At 35.7% G+C, this 16,290-nt stretch overlaps 1 protein-coding gene across 7 annotated transcripts in view; it reads left to right on the forward strand.

Annotated features, from left to right (window-relative positions):
• PDE4D (phosphodiesterase 4D) overlaps positions 1 to 15,777 on the forward strand; it is a 533,887-nt gene extending 518,110 nt beyond the window's left edge. For all 7 annotated transcript variants that reach the window (XM_059836725.1, XM_059836727.1, XM_059836729.1 and 4 more), the window contains 8 exons: positions 2,453 to 2,625; positions 3,566 to 3,664; positions 3,752 to 3,916; positions 5,402 to 5,501; positions 9,141 to 9,295; positions 9,802 to 9,924; positions 10,384 to 10,566; positions 11,116 to 15,777. In XM_059836725.1, coding sequence (XP_059692708.1) covers positions 2,453 to 2,625; positions 3,566 to 3,664; positions 3,752 to 3,916; positions 5,402 to 5,501; positions 9,141 to 9,295; positions 9,802 to 9,924; positions 10,384 to 10,566; positions 11,116 to 11,529 — 1,412 coding nt within the window. In that variant the 3' untranslated portion in view covers positions 11,530 to 15,777. The remainder of the gene's footprint in view (positions 1 to 2,452; positions 2,626 to 3,565; positions 3,665 to 3,751; positions 3,917 to 5,401; positions 5,502 to 9,140; positions 9,296 to 9,801; positions 9,925 to 10,383; positions 10,567 to 11,115) is intronic.
• The last annotated feature ends 513 nt before the right edge of the window (positions 15,778 to 16,290 follow it).

Genomic DNA, 16,290 nt, shown 5'->3' on the forward strand with positions numbered 1-16,290 from the left:
CCTGAAAGGATGACCCACTTAGGCTGAGGAGACTGAGATGCCAGCTTCTGCTTGCTTTCACTTAAAAGCTTGAGACTTACTTTGACAGGGTAAAGAAATGCATCTGTCAGCCTTTCACACGAGATCTCAGTCATGAGCAAAAAGAGGGCTGGGAAGGCAATCACTTCTAATTTACTGGACCATGGGTACTGTTTTCTGTCTGTGTGAAAAACTAGATATTTAGAATTGTAGGTATAAGAGCAGCACAATAGTGAAAACGCCTCATATATAGATGTGTTGCCTAAATATTTTCAAAATATGCAGTCTAAGTATGTAGGTTCTGAACATCTGTGCAAAGAGAAAACTTTCTCTCCCTGGAAGTATTTAATGAGTTTATTATCTAATTTATTTTTTTAATACATACCTTACCTCCTCCATATCTACAAAATTTTTCACATTTGTAAGTTAGGAAGGTGACATGAAAAAACAGGGTTTTCTGTTCTTCTTATTAAAAGAAAAAAAAAAAAACAAACCAAAAAAACCAAAGCCAAACTGTTTTCTTTTAGGGATATATGAATGTTTGAAGTTATTTACAATGATAAGAAATACAATCTGTGTATAAGACATAAGGCTCCTACATCATGTATAATAAGATGCGAAGTTTTCTTTTTCAGCATTATTAACCTGTTTTCTATGGATGGAAGATGTTTGAGAACCTGTAATTGAGCACAACATAAACAGGGTCAAAATGGCAAGCTGTCTTTTCTGGATGTTCAGATGGGCACAGCCCTCTGTGCTCAAAGTTGCAAAAGCAGAGGCAGTCCCACGGAGTTTCTCTGGAGATTTAAGTCATTCAGACAGACACTTCCTTTCACTTGAGTTAGTCTGACAGCTCAGCTAACGAACCTCTGTTTGATGGGTCTAAACTTTGTGCATGTGACTGAAACCATAAACATCAAAGCACAGGCACAAGTCACAGTTCCTCATCTTTTGTCAGTTTGCACCAGACAAGGGCTGCCACGCTCTACCTCCCTTTTTCTCCTTAGAAGGAGAAGTATGATGGTGTAGTCGGGGGACTCAGTGCCGTAGGCTACAACCTAGTGCTTTTCCAAAGTCTTTTCTTCGTTGTGATTTGCTTGGAATTTCAGGTGTCCATTAAATGTATCTGCTAAGGGGTAATTTAAAAAGAAAAAAAAAAAAAAAAAGAAGCAGAAGAAAAGGTGAATAAGGAAACATATGAAAAGCTCATAATTAGAAATGGACTTGCTAACCTCATCTGGTCTCAAAGTCTGTATTGGAAATGAATATTGCAAAAAGTAAAAAATACGCATGTAAAAATCCCGGTTTTTCTTACTTTCTTTTCAAATTTTGTTTTGGTTTAAGGGTTTTTTTAGCTGTTTTGGCTCATCTCCTGTGTCAGAAACATCTTTTCTGGAGTTTTATGATTTTACTCATACACTCCTTGAGGTCTAGAAAAGGTGGAGGTACAATTCAGCAAAGAAAATGAGGTAATTTGAAAGGAGTCATTAAACTCAAGTTTGAAATACAGTATGAATGAAAGAAACAAAAATAATTCATGTTCCTAGAAGTTTTTTTCAGAAAAGCCCTTCATTTCACTGACTTAGGTTTCTTTGAAGCAGATGTTGGCATTGCTCCACAACCCCTTACTGGTTGTGCAGCAATCCTGTGGCAGTTGCCTAAATATATTTTACTCTCAGTTTAATTCTTGTTTAAAGTTTTGCTGGCACATATGTTGATAAATTTTATTAAGTGATGCTGCTGATACTGCTTCGGAGGCAAAAGCCCACAGCAAAATTCAGAAATTAACAAAGCGCTCTCTCGTTTTGTCATTATTATTGACTCTAGTTGGGAGGTGCAGAAATGCTGCATTGGTGGCATGAACTGCCAGCAATCCAAAGTGCTTGTAGATGTGGCTTGGAAAGCACAAAAGGCTTTCCAAATTGTACAGTCTTAGTAGACAGGACCATTCCACAAGTGTCAAATTCTTTGAGTCTTCAAGTCCTGAAAAAGTTTTCTAAAGGTTTACATGAGGACACACATAGACAGCTTTTGAAATAAAAATTTCAGAGAATATTTCTCCTGAAAAAAAAGAAAATTATTTTTTCTTGCAAAGTGTATTCCTGTGCGGTTGTAATAACATTTTTATACTGAGTTGATTGACCCTTTCTACAGCACTAGGGATTTGGCAGAAGTGGTAATCAGACAGTCACAAGTTGCTTTTAAAGCCAATTCAGAAATAATGAGGCAATTTGAGTAAAAGAGATCTGCTTTTACTGAAGTATAGGTCTATATTTAACTTTGCATGGGTTTAGTGATCTTGATAGAAAGAATCCAAAGCTTAAAAGAGGTTGTTCTAAGAATTAAAAAGTCCATAAGGTGCAACTCAAAAGTGAAGTTTATAATATTTATAATTATTTTATAAATTATTCTCTTTTTATTCATTCTTTTGAAGACAAGCAACATGAAGTTGAAATCCCTTCACCAACACAGAAAGAGAAAGAGAAAAAGAAGAGGCCAATGTCCCAGATCAGTGGAGTCAAAAAACTCATGCACAGCTCCAGCCTAACTAATTCCAGTATTCCCAGGTTTGGAGTTAAAACTGACCAAGAAGATGTCCTTGCCAAGGTAGAGAATATATATATATATGTCCTTGAAATTATATAAACAGAGTGTGGATTTTTCTGTATTATTCCATCCTCTGCTTATACACACTGATTTCAAGCTGCAGCACCAAGGATTTATACCACTTTAGATAGTCCAAATTTGTTGGAGTGGAAGAATAGCAAGTAAAATCAGAATCAGACCATAAAAGTTAATTTCAGCATGAAGACAATTTGATCTGGCATTTGTGTATGCATTAAGAAAGCTTCCTATTCATAAACAGCATCTGAAGATTGAAGAGTAAACATATTTTACAGTGTCACAGGAATGAAAATATATAGATAGCAAACTTATTTTTCAAAAATACACAAGAGTGTATAACATTAGAACTACCCTTCCTATTTTTAGCTGTATCATTTTATGTGCATTCTTTTTCCTGTTTTTTAATGAAATTTCTTACTATTTTCTGCACCAGCAGCTAACTATTTGGTAATAACAGAAAATTGGTATAAAGGGATTTTTGATTGAGTTATGCCTCTCCTAACATTTTCAGGAATCTTATTTGAAGAGTGTTTCTGAGACCAGGGAGAGAGCAGCAGAATTGCCACATCTCTGGAGGCTTTCTCCTCACTGAACTTCATTGTCAATAGACAGTGAGATAGCAAAGTGTGTCAGTTAAACTCATTCAAGATACTGTTGAGTTTTTCCCTCTGGAGCAATCCACTTAAGAGGCAGTCTTTCCTTCTTAGACAAATAAAATTTGAAAAATGGGTAGATGTAAATTCTCATATTGCAAGATTAGTAGCAGCTGCAGAGCTTAAGAGTTTAGCCCTTGCAAAGTTTAGCATGTAACTTGCACAGTGGCCAGGTCTTAATGAGTCCTCTGTTTATAATTGCTTCTCTCAAAAATTGCAGGAATTTTTATGTTATCTTTCAGCCCGTTCATTGCTTGATTTTACTCTAGGAACTTGAAGATTTGAACAAGTGGGGCCTTCAGGTTTTCAGAGTAGCAGAGTTATCTGGAAACAGACCTCTGACTGTCATCATGCACACTATTTTTCAGGCAAGTATGAGCAGTCATGCTGCTTTTTTTTTGTCATGGAGACTGCTCTGTGCTTTGAAATCTAATTGTTTTTCTATTATTTTATAGGAGCGGGACTTGTTAAAAACTTTTAAGATTCCAGCAGATACTTTAATAACTTACTTGATGACTCTGGAAGACCATTACCATGCAGATGTGGCGTACCACAATAACATACATGCTGCAGATGTTGTTCAGTCAACCCATGTCCTCCTATCAACCCCAGCATTAGAGGTAAACTAAACTGAATAAGAAAAGTGTCAGTCATGAGAGAAGGGGATGCACTGAGAGTCTCCTAAACTAAATATTAGAGATCTTAGTTCCTGCAATGTTTTTAAAACAAATCTTAGCATTTCTTTAATGAATTCTGTTCTTTTAAAGATATTTTGTGAGGATCATGTAAGTATTGTGCTGAAAACATCACTTCTTTTCATTTTAAATCATGGATATTTTTGCTGTCATAATCTTTTCACTGTAACACAATGCATATCTTGTTTCTACCATCTTATTATTTATGCTGCATCCTGTTCTGTAGTTATTTCCCATGTGGGATTCTGCCTAACCACAGTAAGTGGAAGTTCTTAGGAAAGTTTATTCTGATCTGGAAGACTACTTTTGTATTTATTTCTAAGACAGATTGGAACATGTACTAAGTTTTTACTGGACTATCTCTTTTTAAGCACAGTTCAGGTCTTAACATAGCAAACATTGATGTGGATATATCCCAGCAAACAGAAAAATTCAGGTAAAGGAAGCAGTAGAAATTTTATTAGTTTGAAAGGATTTACCTTCTTTTTCAAGAAGGGCTGCATTTTGACTCTCCTGTAATGGTCAATCTTTCATGTTACTGAATACATCTGTATTACCTTCTTCTTGAAAAGAGGGTCATAAGTGGACCTGGGCAGGTTTGGATCTTCAAAGACTTGGAAATCACTTGAGAAAGATTTTCTTGTTCTCAAGAAGATCAGGTAATGTTCTTAAAACACCACTGGCTTCACTACACAGCTGAGCTAGTCATCAGTAAAATTTTGGGTTTTTTTCCCAGACCTGTTTTTTTTCATGACCTTCTTCTCAGCAGAGCTTTAGCTGGTGAAATGGCAATGTCTGCCCAGTGCCACTGCTGGTCTTTGCCCTTTTGAGCTGTCCTTGATCAGTTTTGAAAGGACTTGCATCATGTAGGTGCTTCTGACAAGAGGGCACTGGGCTCAGTGATATTCAAAGTCCAATTGTAGTCCTCTTTTCCAATCTTCCCAGTAATCTCATACAAATGGAAAATCAGTAAATGTAAAGTGAGGTGATGTGTAGTCTGTCACTATTTTCTTTATAGAGGAGATATGCATCTTTCAAATACAGGGGAGTCAGGCTGAAATATTAACTTTAATTTGTGCTGTAAGTTAGAAAGCTGTACTTAATTGCCTAATAAAGGTGGATTTAATTACAGATTGAAGTTGAAAATACTTCAGTTGTGGCAGAATTTAGTGATGCTCTCTGTATGAAGTACAAATCACTTTACTTTGGCCAAACTTGAAATATTTATGAAATTCTACGTAATTGATGATTTTTCAAAGGGTTTAATAGCTTATGTGTAAAGTCTCTAGAGATCATAGTATATTTTAAATGTGTTTTGCTTGCTCAGATCCAGATTCAAGTAGAATAATTTTTATTGAAAACACTTCTTCACTGTATGGTGATTGTCATTTCTGTTTCATTATATTCTAGGCGGTGTTCACTGATTTGGAGATTCTTGCAGCAATTTTTGCCAGTGCAATACATGATGTAGATCATCCTGGGGTTTCAAATCAATTTCTTATCAACACTAGTAAGTTTGATGTTTAGTGGTTTTTCTCAAAAATTTGCTGTGAGGTTTGCACATAGCACCTGAAAAATACCACCAGTTCATTCCTTGTTTGCTTCAATCTCTAACTTTTCTCAGTAAATAGATAGATGTTTATATTTTAAACCTGATATTACTTTGCATTTCTTCTAACTTTAGAAATTATTTACATGGTACACTCTAGTGAGAATTACTAAGGTATAAACTATAAACGTGGCATTGTTTCAGTCTATTGCATGGTTTCTCTCCTGGAAATATAGTTGATTAACATTAAATAGATAAACTTTTAGGAAGAGAATGAAGGAAGATTACAAAAACAAAAAAGGCAAGACAAGAATTTATGTGTTTATATTGGAAACATATGGCGTGACCAAGGATAGAAATTCAGAAAGCATAAAAGCAAATTTCTTTTTAGAAAACAGACAGTCGGGACAATCTCTGCCTGGATCCTGTACTTGGCTTTCTATCTCTCATGCTTTGTAGACTGAATTTCCTCACCTTGTTTCTGCAGCTATGATAAACATGTTTGGTTTTTTCCGACCCCAATGTTATCTCCAAATTTGAAACCCAGTGCACTTCTGCATTCCTCAGGGCTGTTGTTGGCAGCATTTCTGAACCTTGATCCCCTCACTCATCTGCTGAAAGAAAAACACTGTTAACTTTATTGAACCTGATTGTGACATATTTATTCAATGGTTTGTTTCCCCAGTGGCAACTTGCTTGGATTTTGTTGCCTTATGTCACTATTATTGCCCTTTGTAGGTCAATACAAGTTCCATCATGCTATATTATTTCTTCTGCTCTCTGACAACTTCTCCTTTTATGATAATTGACCCAGAAGTGCAAAGTTTAAATAATACTAATAATCCAAGTGCAAAAGAAGAAAAAGCAACAGAAATGGAAACATACCTAGGGTTGTGTATTTGACCCATCTGTTTGCACATTTATAGATACTGTTGCTTCTGCACAAGGGCAGAATCTATTTCACAGGTGTTAAAATAGAATGACCCCAAATCAGCAGTAGGGTTTGAAGAAGGGAGCTCCTCCTCTGACTCATTGCTGCTGTAGACTCAAATGAGACATTCACTTCAGTTTAGCCTGCACCTAGTTTTGTTTGTCTCAATGGCCTAAGGGCCATCCTATAATGAAATTGAATTTTATGACTCATCCTCATGAAAGAGGATTAAGATTGACTCTGGATTTTTTGTACTTTACTGGGGACCAGTACAGTTCAGCAGTGCAGGCAGAGAGTGAATCAAGCTTTGTACAAGAACCAAAGAATTCTTAATTGAATCTTAAGAGTGGGCATATGTAAGTAAAGCTTTTTCCTCGCTTGTTGAGTCAGAAATTGAGTACCAGGTTATGCTGCTGGCTCCAAGGTTCTGTGAGGAAACCAATGAATTGTTTAGGTTTAAGAGTGTTGACTTAGTTGAAGGGATGAGTAGCGGTGCATAAAGCTCTTGCTTCTAGTTAGACAGATTAAAATTCAGCTAACGTAGGAGTCATACTCATGCTGATAATTATCAGCTTAGAAAATATATCTTGTTTTTCTCAATTCAGCTTTTTATAAAGGAGTCTTATGTGTCAGTCAAGTAAAAACACTACTTGAAACTTTCAGCTGTTGCAAGACTGAAAGAAACAAAGAGATTTTGTTTATTTTAAATTATTCTCTGTACAAGGAAGAAACTGCAGGGACAGAGACAGAAAAAGATCATCAAATGTTGGCTTCTCAAATCCAAAATTTTTCTAACTTTTAGAAGATAATTCGCTTCCATCTAATTTTGTTTCTCCAATGAACCAAACAATGTATTAAGATTTCACTAAGTATAAGAATGCATTTAAAAAAATGGTAGACTTAGTTACTTAAAGTATGTACATATTTGCCATATTTTCTTTTTTTCTTTTATAATTAGTCTTTTGACTTTTCTGACTATTATTTTCCTATATAAAGTCTATTACAGAGTTGTCGACTAAACTAATCTCTATTGAATGCAATTAAATAACAAATTTGAAGTATATTAGCATCAGAGTAGATGTTTATTTTCCCACTGTAACTCTGTCCTTCCAGAAAAATAGTCTTGAATCTTACAGTGTGTTACAGAGGTTACCAAGGGGGAACTTTCTTCAATTTTTATATCCATTTCGAAGTTGATTGCACTTTAACTGTGTCTGTAGCTCCAGCTCTTCCAAAGTATTTTGGCAATGTGGAGTGTTTTGCAGTTGCAGCAAATCAGAAGGCTGTTTGAAAGGAAAATAAACTGATTGCCTGATTTCTGCATAAGAAAAACAAGTATGCAAGCTTTGTATGTGTTCTGTGAAAGACAAAAGGGAGATCATTTTACAAACTCGCTTTCTTTCTGCTTTTGCTGTTATGGTTTTGCTTTCTTTGGGACAAGGAAAGGCAGAGGAACACTTTCTTGATTCAACAGATCGATTTATTCAAGACAGGAGAGGAAGACAGCAGGAGAATAGATAATGAGATTAATGAAATCTGAAGATCAAAGCTTTTAGAGACCTCCTATTGAACCAGAGGAATTTTAAAATATAGCTGGTGTAAAAGAAAAAAAGAGGACTAAGAGCGGAATAGACTGATGTATGTTTAGTAATAAACGGAAGTTACTATAGCACAGGAAAAGTGTGATCACATAAAAATTATTTGAGTTTTTCGTGATGGATTTATTTACAAGCTGTATCTTAAAGCATATGCAATCTGACTGTGCTGTATTCCTGGGTTAAAGCTAAAGCTGTGCAGACAGTTTTGTAACTGCTTTGATTTTTCAGAGCTGTCTGTTCAGCAGGTCTAAGGTGACCTTACATGTGTGCCTTAGCACAGGCATGGCTGGGAAGTGTGTGCTATTCTCATGGCCATTTGGGGTGGCTGAGGTAAGAATGATTCCATTGGTGAAGACAGCATTACAGACAGCGTCAGGGACTGACCATGCCCAAACACAAGGCAGCACTCAAGGCCACTGCCTGCGGTTTCACACCACATGATGTTACATGAAAAAGACAGAAGCATAGCTGCTTCTGTCCATCCTACCAGCCTTCAGCTGTCATGGACTAATGACTGTAGGCCTAGCTCACTAGGCATCTTAGTGTCTTGGATAACTGCGGAAAGACATGATTGGAAAATCAAGAAGCTGGTGCTCTGCAGCAGACCTGCAGAAAAGCCTCAGCTGTGTGTTCCCAGGTCAGAGTGCTGGGAAGCTGAAACTTGACTAACAGTAGAATTTTAGGTGTTGTGACAGAGAGAGACATGAGAAGACAATACATCAGTGTGTTTTAGTTGACGTGTGTTTATGCATATATTATGCATAAAATATTTTCTAAGTTACCTCTTGCAGATATGAAAATTTATTCTAAAAATTAACTTCTTTATATTTTTTCTAACTTGACACTCCAGGCACGTGTTCCAATGTCATTACAAAGCCTTTTCTTTGTTTTGCTCAACTTTGGCTTGACCTAGTAAAAGTCATTCAGTGAATAATTCTGTAACTTTCTGGGTGGATTCTAAAAGTTTATCTGCAAATCTTGTTATGCATGTAATGAATTTGAAAAAGATCTTAAGGGATTTGGTAGAAGCACAGGCTTTAGTAACATTCTGCCCTGCAATTGTTATTGCAGATTCTGAACTCGCCTTGATGTACAATGACTCATCAGTACTGGAGAATCATCACTTGGCTGTGGGTTTCAAGCTGCTGCAGGAAGAAAATTGTGACATTTTCCAGAATTTGACCAAAAAACAGAGACAATCATTGAGGAAAATGGTCATTGACATTGTAAGTTTTGAGATTTTGTCTTCCATGGAGCTAAGACATTGAATAATAAAGCACAGAAGTGATTTATGATAAATGCCATGTCGTCAGGCCCATAAACATAAAGTGAAAGTTTGAAGTTTTGTTGTATCACCCAAATAGTGGGGTCTTTTAAGTTCCACTCACTTTCCATGCATTTCTGGAAGGCATACTATTCTGTTTCAAACTGGTTTTGTAATGACATGATGCCATTCTACCATTACAGGTAGAAATTTGCTACTGAATTAAAGATGAATTTGGGCTGATCAGTTCATTGAGAGCAATGCTGAACAATGATTTTTTCATATTCTTTAAAAAACTAATATGAGAACCTACTATTACGAATATATAGGAGTCTTACTTGTATCATGTAGTCAGACATAGGAGCTATGGGTTCCTTCCAAAAATGTTGATTTATATGTTCAATTATTTTTCATAAAAATCCAGTAGAATTATTTACATAGTGTTCATTTTTCATTTGTTTTTTCTAGGTACTTGCAACAGATATGTCTAAGCATATGAATCTACTGGCTGATTTAAAAACTATGGTTGAAACTAAAAAAGTGACCAGTTCTGGTGTCCTGCTTCTTGATAACTATTCAGACAGGATTCAGGTAAGGAAATGCATCTGAAAATATTCACCTGTATTACATACTTAATAACATTGTCTTCCCCAGCATGAATTAGAGCTGTCTCTTTCACACCATGATTTGCTGCTTCCCGCTGTTTCCTCACTGGTCTAAATTATATGGTTTATGTGATTCTCTGGGAGACAACAAAGTGCTAGGGTAGTTCAGGACTAAATGAGGCTTTGGCCTTCCTTTCAGATTATCAAAAAGTGATTCTCTTTTTCACAAGGATTTTGTGACCTTTATAGCAGCAGAAGCAGCAGAAGCCAGGTAATTCATGGCTATTACTGCAAGTGCGAAAAGCACACAAGCACATAAGTTTTGGCTGTTTAGAATAAATTTTGCATTGTGCGTGTCTTCAAGATTTTGTTCTACAGTCACCAGAAATTAAAATAAAATAGGAGCTGCTTTTCTTCAGTGCAATAACACCACAATGTATCCTAGGTTCTTCAGAATATGGTGCACTGTGCAGATCTGAGCAACCCTACCAAGCCGCTCCATCTCTACCGCCAATGGACAGATAGAATAATGGAGGAATTTTTCCGTCAGGGAGACCGGGAACGAGAGAGGGGAATGGAGATAAGTCCCATGTGTGATAAGCACAATGCATCTGTAGAAAAATCACAGGTAATTTATTTTATAAGGTAGTTAAACCTTTTAGAAGAAAAGGATGTCATGTTTTGAACAATTTCTGAATGCACTTTTTTCTTTTCTTCCTCTGAGTTAATTAATTCAGCTCCTCAGTTGTAAGTGAGGCAAATTGAGACGTACTGTGAAAACATAGTGCGTGGCAGTATGTTTGCTGAAGGGATTCCATCACTGTCCTGACCTAAAAAGCAGCGTGCATGCCAAAAGAAATTATTATACAGCTGATAGAGGTTTCCTTCAAAAACATAATTAAGTGTAAAGCAGGTATTTAGTTCTCTAGATGCAGTGGAGTTGTTTGGAATAAGGAGTTCACTTGAAAAAAATCCTTTCCTGTGCTGTTATCCAATATCCTGAATGAGACTTCTGAAAAGTAAAAGACCTTATCTGTTAGATAAACTAGTATGTTTCCTTTCAGCCACCTCTAAGGGTAATGTATCTTGTGTCTCTCCCTAGCATTATATTTCTCGTACTTTGCATGACTTACTCATTTTTCTGTGAGTAATCATATTCTTGCATTATTTGAAACAGGTGGGTTTTATAGATTACATTGTTCATCCTTTGTGGGAGACGTGGGCAGATCTTGTTCACCCAGATGCCCAGGATATCTTAGATACACTGGAGGACAATCGAGAATGGTACCAGAGCACAATCCCTAGAAGTCCCTCTCCTGCACCTGAAGAAAAGGAAGAGGGAAAGCAGGGTCAAGCTGAAAAATTCCAGTTTGAACTAACGCTGGAGGAAGACGGTGAGTCAGACACCGAAAAGGACAGTGGAAGTCAAGTAGAAGAAGACACCAGCTTCAGTGACTCCAAGACTCTTTGCACCCAGGATTCAGAATCCACTGAAATTCCTCTTGATGAGCAAGTAGGGGAAGAAGTGGAGGAGGAGGAGCACCAAACAGCAGAGCCTTGTGTGGTAGAAGAACATTCTCCTGACACATAACAATGAAAACACAGTCTCTTTCTCTCTTGCTCACTCCCTTTCTTTTCCTCTTTCACTCTTTTCTTTTTTTTTTTTTTTTTTTTTTTTTTTTTTTTGTTGGGGGGTGGTGCTGTGGGGTGCCTGGGATATTTTCAGTTTTGTTACGGATTTTTTATTTTTCTTTTTCTTTTTTTAAATGTAGGCAATGATTTCCAAAGTATATGTCACATACTACAACCATGGTCAGAACTTGGTGTTATCTGCCAGAATGATTGTTGATCAAAACTGAAGTTGATGATTCAGTTTGGCACTCAGGAATATTGTAAACAGAATTTTCACCTCCATGCTATCAGAAAGCAGGGGGAGAACATCCATAAATTGCATTTTAATAAGGTCTCTATTTGGCAGATTCCATTAAATAAAGGAAATGCTTTCAGAGGAGTACCACCTGCCAAACGAATGTTGGTGTGCTTTGATAGTTTTTGAATTCATTGAATTGTATTGTAAGACATTGGATAATGTTCATCTGTAGAGGAAACAAAGAAAAAACATTGAGGTTCCTACTGGAAAACAAATTCACAAAAATGATGTGACACAAATGGATTCTGTTACCAACAGGAAGATAAGCTGTGAAAATTACATAATTTTCTAATTTCTAATCTTCTGAGACATGACTGAAAAAAATGTGACCCAGTGGGTTGCAGTAACCTCTCCATTTTGTATAATATGTGAAAGAGAGATCTTTTTTAGAGCTCACTTTTATTAAATATACCAAGGTATTATATTTAAAAAATAAAAACACACTTTCATCTGCAACTATTTTTTTTTTCCAAAGAGCAATTTACAAGTTTTCAGTACAAATCTTTACTACACTGGAAAATACTTGTCAGGCTTTTTCTTTAATTTTTTTTTTTGGCACCTTAGAATGTCATGGTAATATTAAGCTGTAAATGTCTATTATTTTATATATTAGTGAGTTCCATGAGTATTCTTTGTGTTACATAGAACTTTTTCAGTAGGATAGCTTTTTTGTTTATTTGTTTTTTCAACACTATTTTCCCAAATATGTTAGTGGACTTATACAGTGCTTTTGTCCTCGTAAGTAGCCTGATCCTGCCAACTCTGTCTTACTACAAGAAGTGGTCCTGGTGATACCAGCCGGGACCACTAACATTAGGATTTACAGGACCAGAGCCTGTAAAAAGAGTAATGAATTGTCATCAGTACAAAAGCATCTCTTTTGCTATTCTAATCAATTTTGTTCCTCTGAAACATGGTTTTTCAGACTGCTTTTGTCTGGGAGCTATAGACTGCTAAATCAGAACAGACTAATACAATGTATGAAATACTTGTTCTGGTGCAAAAAGTCATTAGTGTAATATTTCCAACTTATGACTCCTAGTAACTTTTAATCTGGGTAGCTATCTAGTTAAAGCATTTGCTAATCTGAAACTTGTACAACATAAAAATGATGACTAGTGTTATTTTTAAATGTCTGTTGCTAGAAGAGCCAGGCCAGTCTTGTCTTTTTATATTATAGTGTAAGCGAGCAGTGCATCATCAGAGTTGTAGTTTTCTCCATATTATTTCAGTCTTAGATCATTTCATCCTTTATCCAGTTTGTGCTAAGGGAATCCTACCTTTCAGTTTGATTGGTACTGAAAGTTTTTGTAACTTGGAAAGCTAAAGGGAGGTAGGAGTTCATCTTTGTCATTTTTCAGTCTTGATGTTTGGTCACATGGAGGAAGAGATTTTATTTCCTCCTCTTTACTCCTCATTAGAATTGTAGTTTTGAGTGTAAAAGATGGGAAATAGTTGCCTAGGGATGCTAACAGACTCCTACATTGCAAAACTCTGTCAAAATGACAATATCAAGATAATTTCTTAACAAAAGGTGATAGCAGCGGCCGTTATTTTCCCTTTGGATTTTTTTGTAGCAAATTTGCAGTTATGAATGCAGGTACTTTTAAATTACTGGAGATCTAGAATAAAAATCTGATTTAAACTACTTGGCTAATAATTCAACTTTTAAATCAATTTTGCATTCTTCTATATCAAGGTCATAATTTTCTTTACTATTAGCCCTTACAGGGCCTCAGCATAGAAGATGCAGAAGGAGTAAAAGAATGAAGATAACTCCTGGGGTTTTTTGTGTTTTGAATTTTTTTTTAAAATTCCTTTTTTGTTTCATTATTTCTTGCTGAACCTGATCCATCTAAAAATCCTTTCAGCCCCCCAAGAGTGCCTGGAACCTCAGTAGTGGAAAAGCAATATAAATTCCAGAATAACCAGTAGGACCTGGAAGGTTTTGTTTCTGCACTAATTGAAGGTAAATAAACATAAAACCATATTGTGAGATATACACCTGTACATGTGGACAATCAAATCATAGAAAATGATACCATTTCTTAGAGTTGGGGATATAATGCACTGTACAATCTTTATTTTCCTCTTTTGCCAAAGTGTGTTTTAGCATTGTACACTGCTTTAAAACAATACAATTTACAAGTGGCTTTATGTGTTGTGAATATTTTTGCCATAAAAAATGCAGTGAGAGGATATTGAGTGGGAGGAAAAAAGAAATATCACCTTGTTTATAACAGTACACTTTAGCTTGCAAGTTGCTGTACTCAGTAATGCTGTATTTAAATTCTTTAATTGTTTTGTGTCATTAAAAAAGGATAATGAAAGAATATAGATAGAACAAATAGCATTCAGAAGTTTAAAACTTGAATGAAATGGGTTTTATAGAAAGCTTTGACAGTTCTTTTCAAATGCATTATTTATTTTTTGTGCCATGCATTTTTCTCACCAAATGACCTTACCTGTAATACAGTCTTGTTTGTCTCTGTTTACAACCATGTATTTATTGTAATGTACATACTGTAATGTTAATTGTAAATTATCAGTTCTTATTATAACATCATCCTTGTCAGGGTGGTGTTGCTGTATCTGGAAACTCTTGGTGAGAGAATGACTATTGTGTATACATATTCCTTGTACATTTCTTCTCCTGTAATATATTCAGTGTCACCACAGAGCTCGTTTATGGAAGATTCAAGAAAAGTATAAAATACATAAAGATATATTGATTTAAAAAGCTGCAGGTCTTTGGTCCCAGGGCTGTGCCTTAACTTTAAACAATATTTTCTTGTTTAGCTGCATTTGAAAGTAAGGTAGCCTTGGGGCTGGGGCTGGGCATTTCTACATATTTTTAGTTGCTAACCGATGGGGGATACTCTTACGAGCCAATATGTGTAATACTACAATAAATTTTCATTCTTGACCCTGCTGGAAGTTCAAGCTTTAGCAGACTTCTGGTAATGTAATTTTATTGTCTCTGAATATCTTTTTACAGCCTGTAATTGGGGATTATTGCAGCCATTTTTTGTTCCTAAAAAAGATAAATAATTGATGCTGCATTTCAGTGCTGAAATGCACTGAAACAGCTTTGGAAAGCATCTCTAATAAACATTTGATTTTAATGCATATTGTGAAATGGAATGATCAGAATTAAGAGGGTGTAACTCATACACTTTTACAATTGTCTGTAATGTCTCTTCTTTAGTAGCACAAATGATCACTGTATAAGCAGAATCCATAGTAGGATATACAACTTCAGCCTTGGAAATGCTTTCCAATATTAGTGTTACAAGTAGCCAAAGTTTATTTTATATAGGTGTAGCTAAAGCTTTGTGCAGGTGTGTGTAGCATAGTGCACTAGCTCTCCAGAAGAGCAGTCAACTGTTAGATGTTTTAATAACACTACTATTAGGTTTGCAGGTTGGACTGAGCAACTCTTGCTGTTTGACTTGTCACACTGCTCCAGATAACTCAGAGCTGGTATCATTGAATTTGCCAGAGTGAGGTAAAAACCTCTTCTCCATTCCAGTGATGCCCAGCCCTTGTAACTTGCGACTTATTCACGAAAGGAGAGATTCTTTTCCAAGAAAACACAGAATCTCCTTTTTGACACAAACTGTAGATTTTAGCAGCCCTGGCCCAAAGGAATTCGAATGCTTTTGTTTTATATGGTCTAAAAGGGACACTACAACAACAGAAATCCTGAACAATTTCTTGTTACTGTTTTAATTTGGTATTTTCTTTGGGGATGTCTTGAGAGTGGCAACTTGTGTGAACATTGCACATGGCTATTCTTTCACTGGTTTCTTAGCCTCTCTTACAGCCTATGGGTTAGTACTGTACATCAATACCTTCATATGAAATTTTATATGCAATGGAAATAAAAGCATGTGTTGATTCTGCCTAGTTACTGCATTTTAATATTTTTTTTTGAAAGTTAACTTTTTTACATGCATCCCATAGTTTTGACAGCTTAAGAGAAAACACATTTCCAGAATAATTTGATTACCATATTTTGTCAGAATAGTGTTTCACATTAATAATGCAAAATAAATATGAGCAAATGAGACAAGTCAATCAAATCTGGTATTTTCTAAGAAGCCTAATCCACAAAGGTGTGAGTTATAATACAAGGGCATACAGTCTTGGTTTTCAGAAAATTTTACCACTGGCTTCAATGGCTTTAAAGAAACTAGATGTCAAGGAGTTGTCTGGAGGAATATGCTGCCTTACCACAAAAAAACATAATCAAACCAAACCAAACAAACTAAAAAAAAAATGTACCACAGTTAGACTTTGTCACAATATTTGTTCCAAATAGATAATAAAAAGAAATTGCTCTTAAAAATAAAATTCATAAATTATAGTTTTTTGTTGACGAAGAAATACAGTCTTAATGTGACCATGGAAATATGGTCT

This window comes from Haemorhous mexicanus, chromosome Z (assembly GCF_027477595.1).
Source record: "Haemorhous mexicanus isolate bHaeMex1 chromosome Z, bHaeMex1.pri, whole genome shotgun sequence".
NCBI lineage: Eukaryota > Metazoa > Chordata > Aves > Passeriformes > Fringillidae > Haemorhous > Haemorhous mexicanus.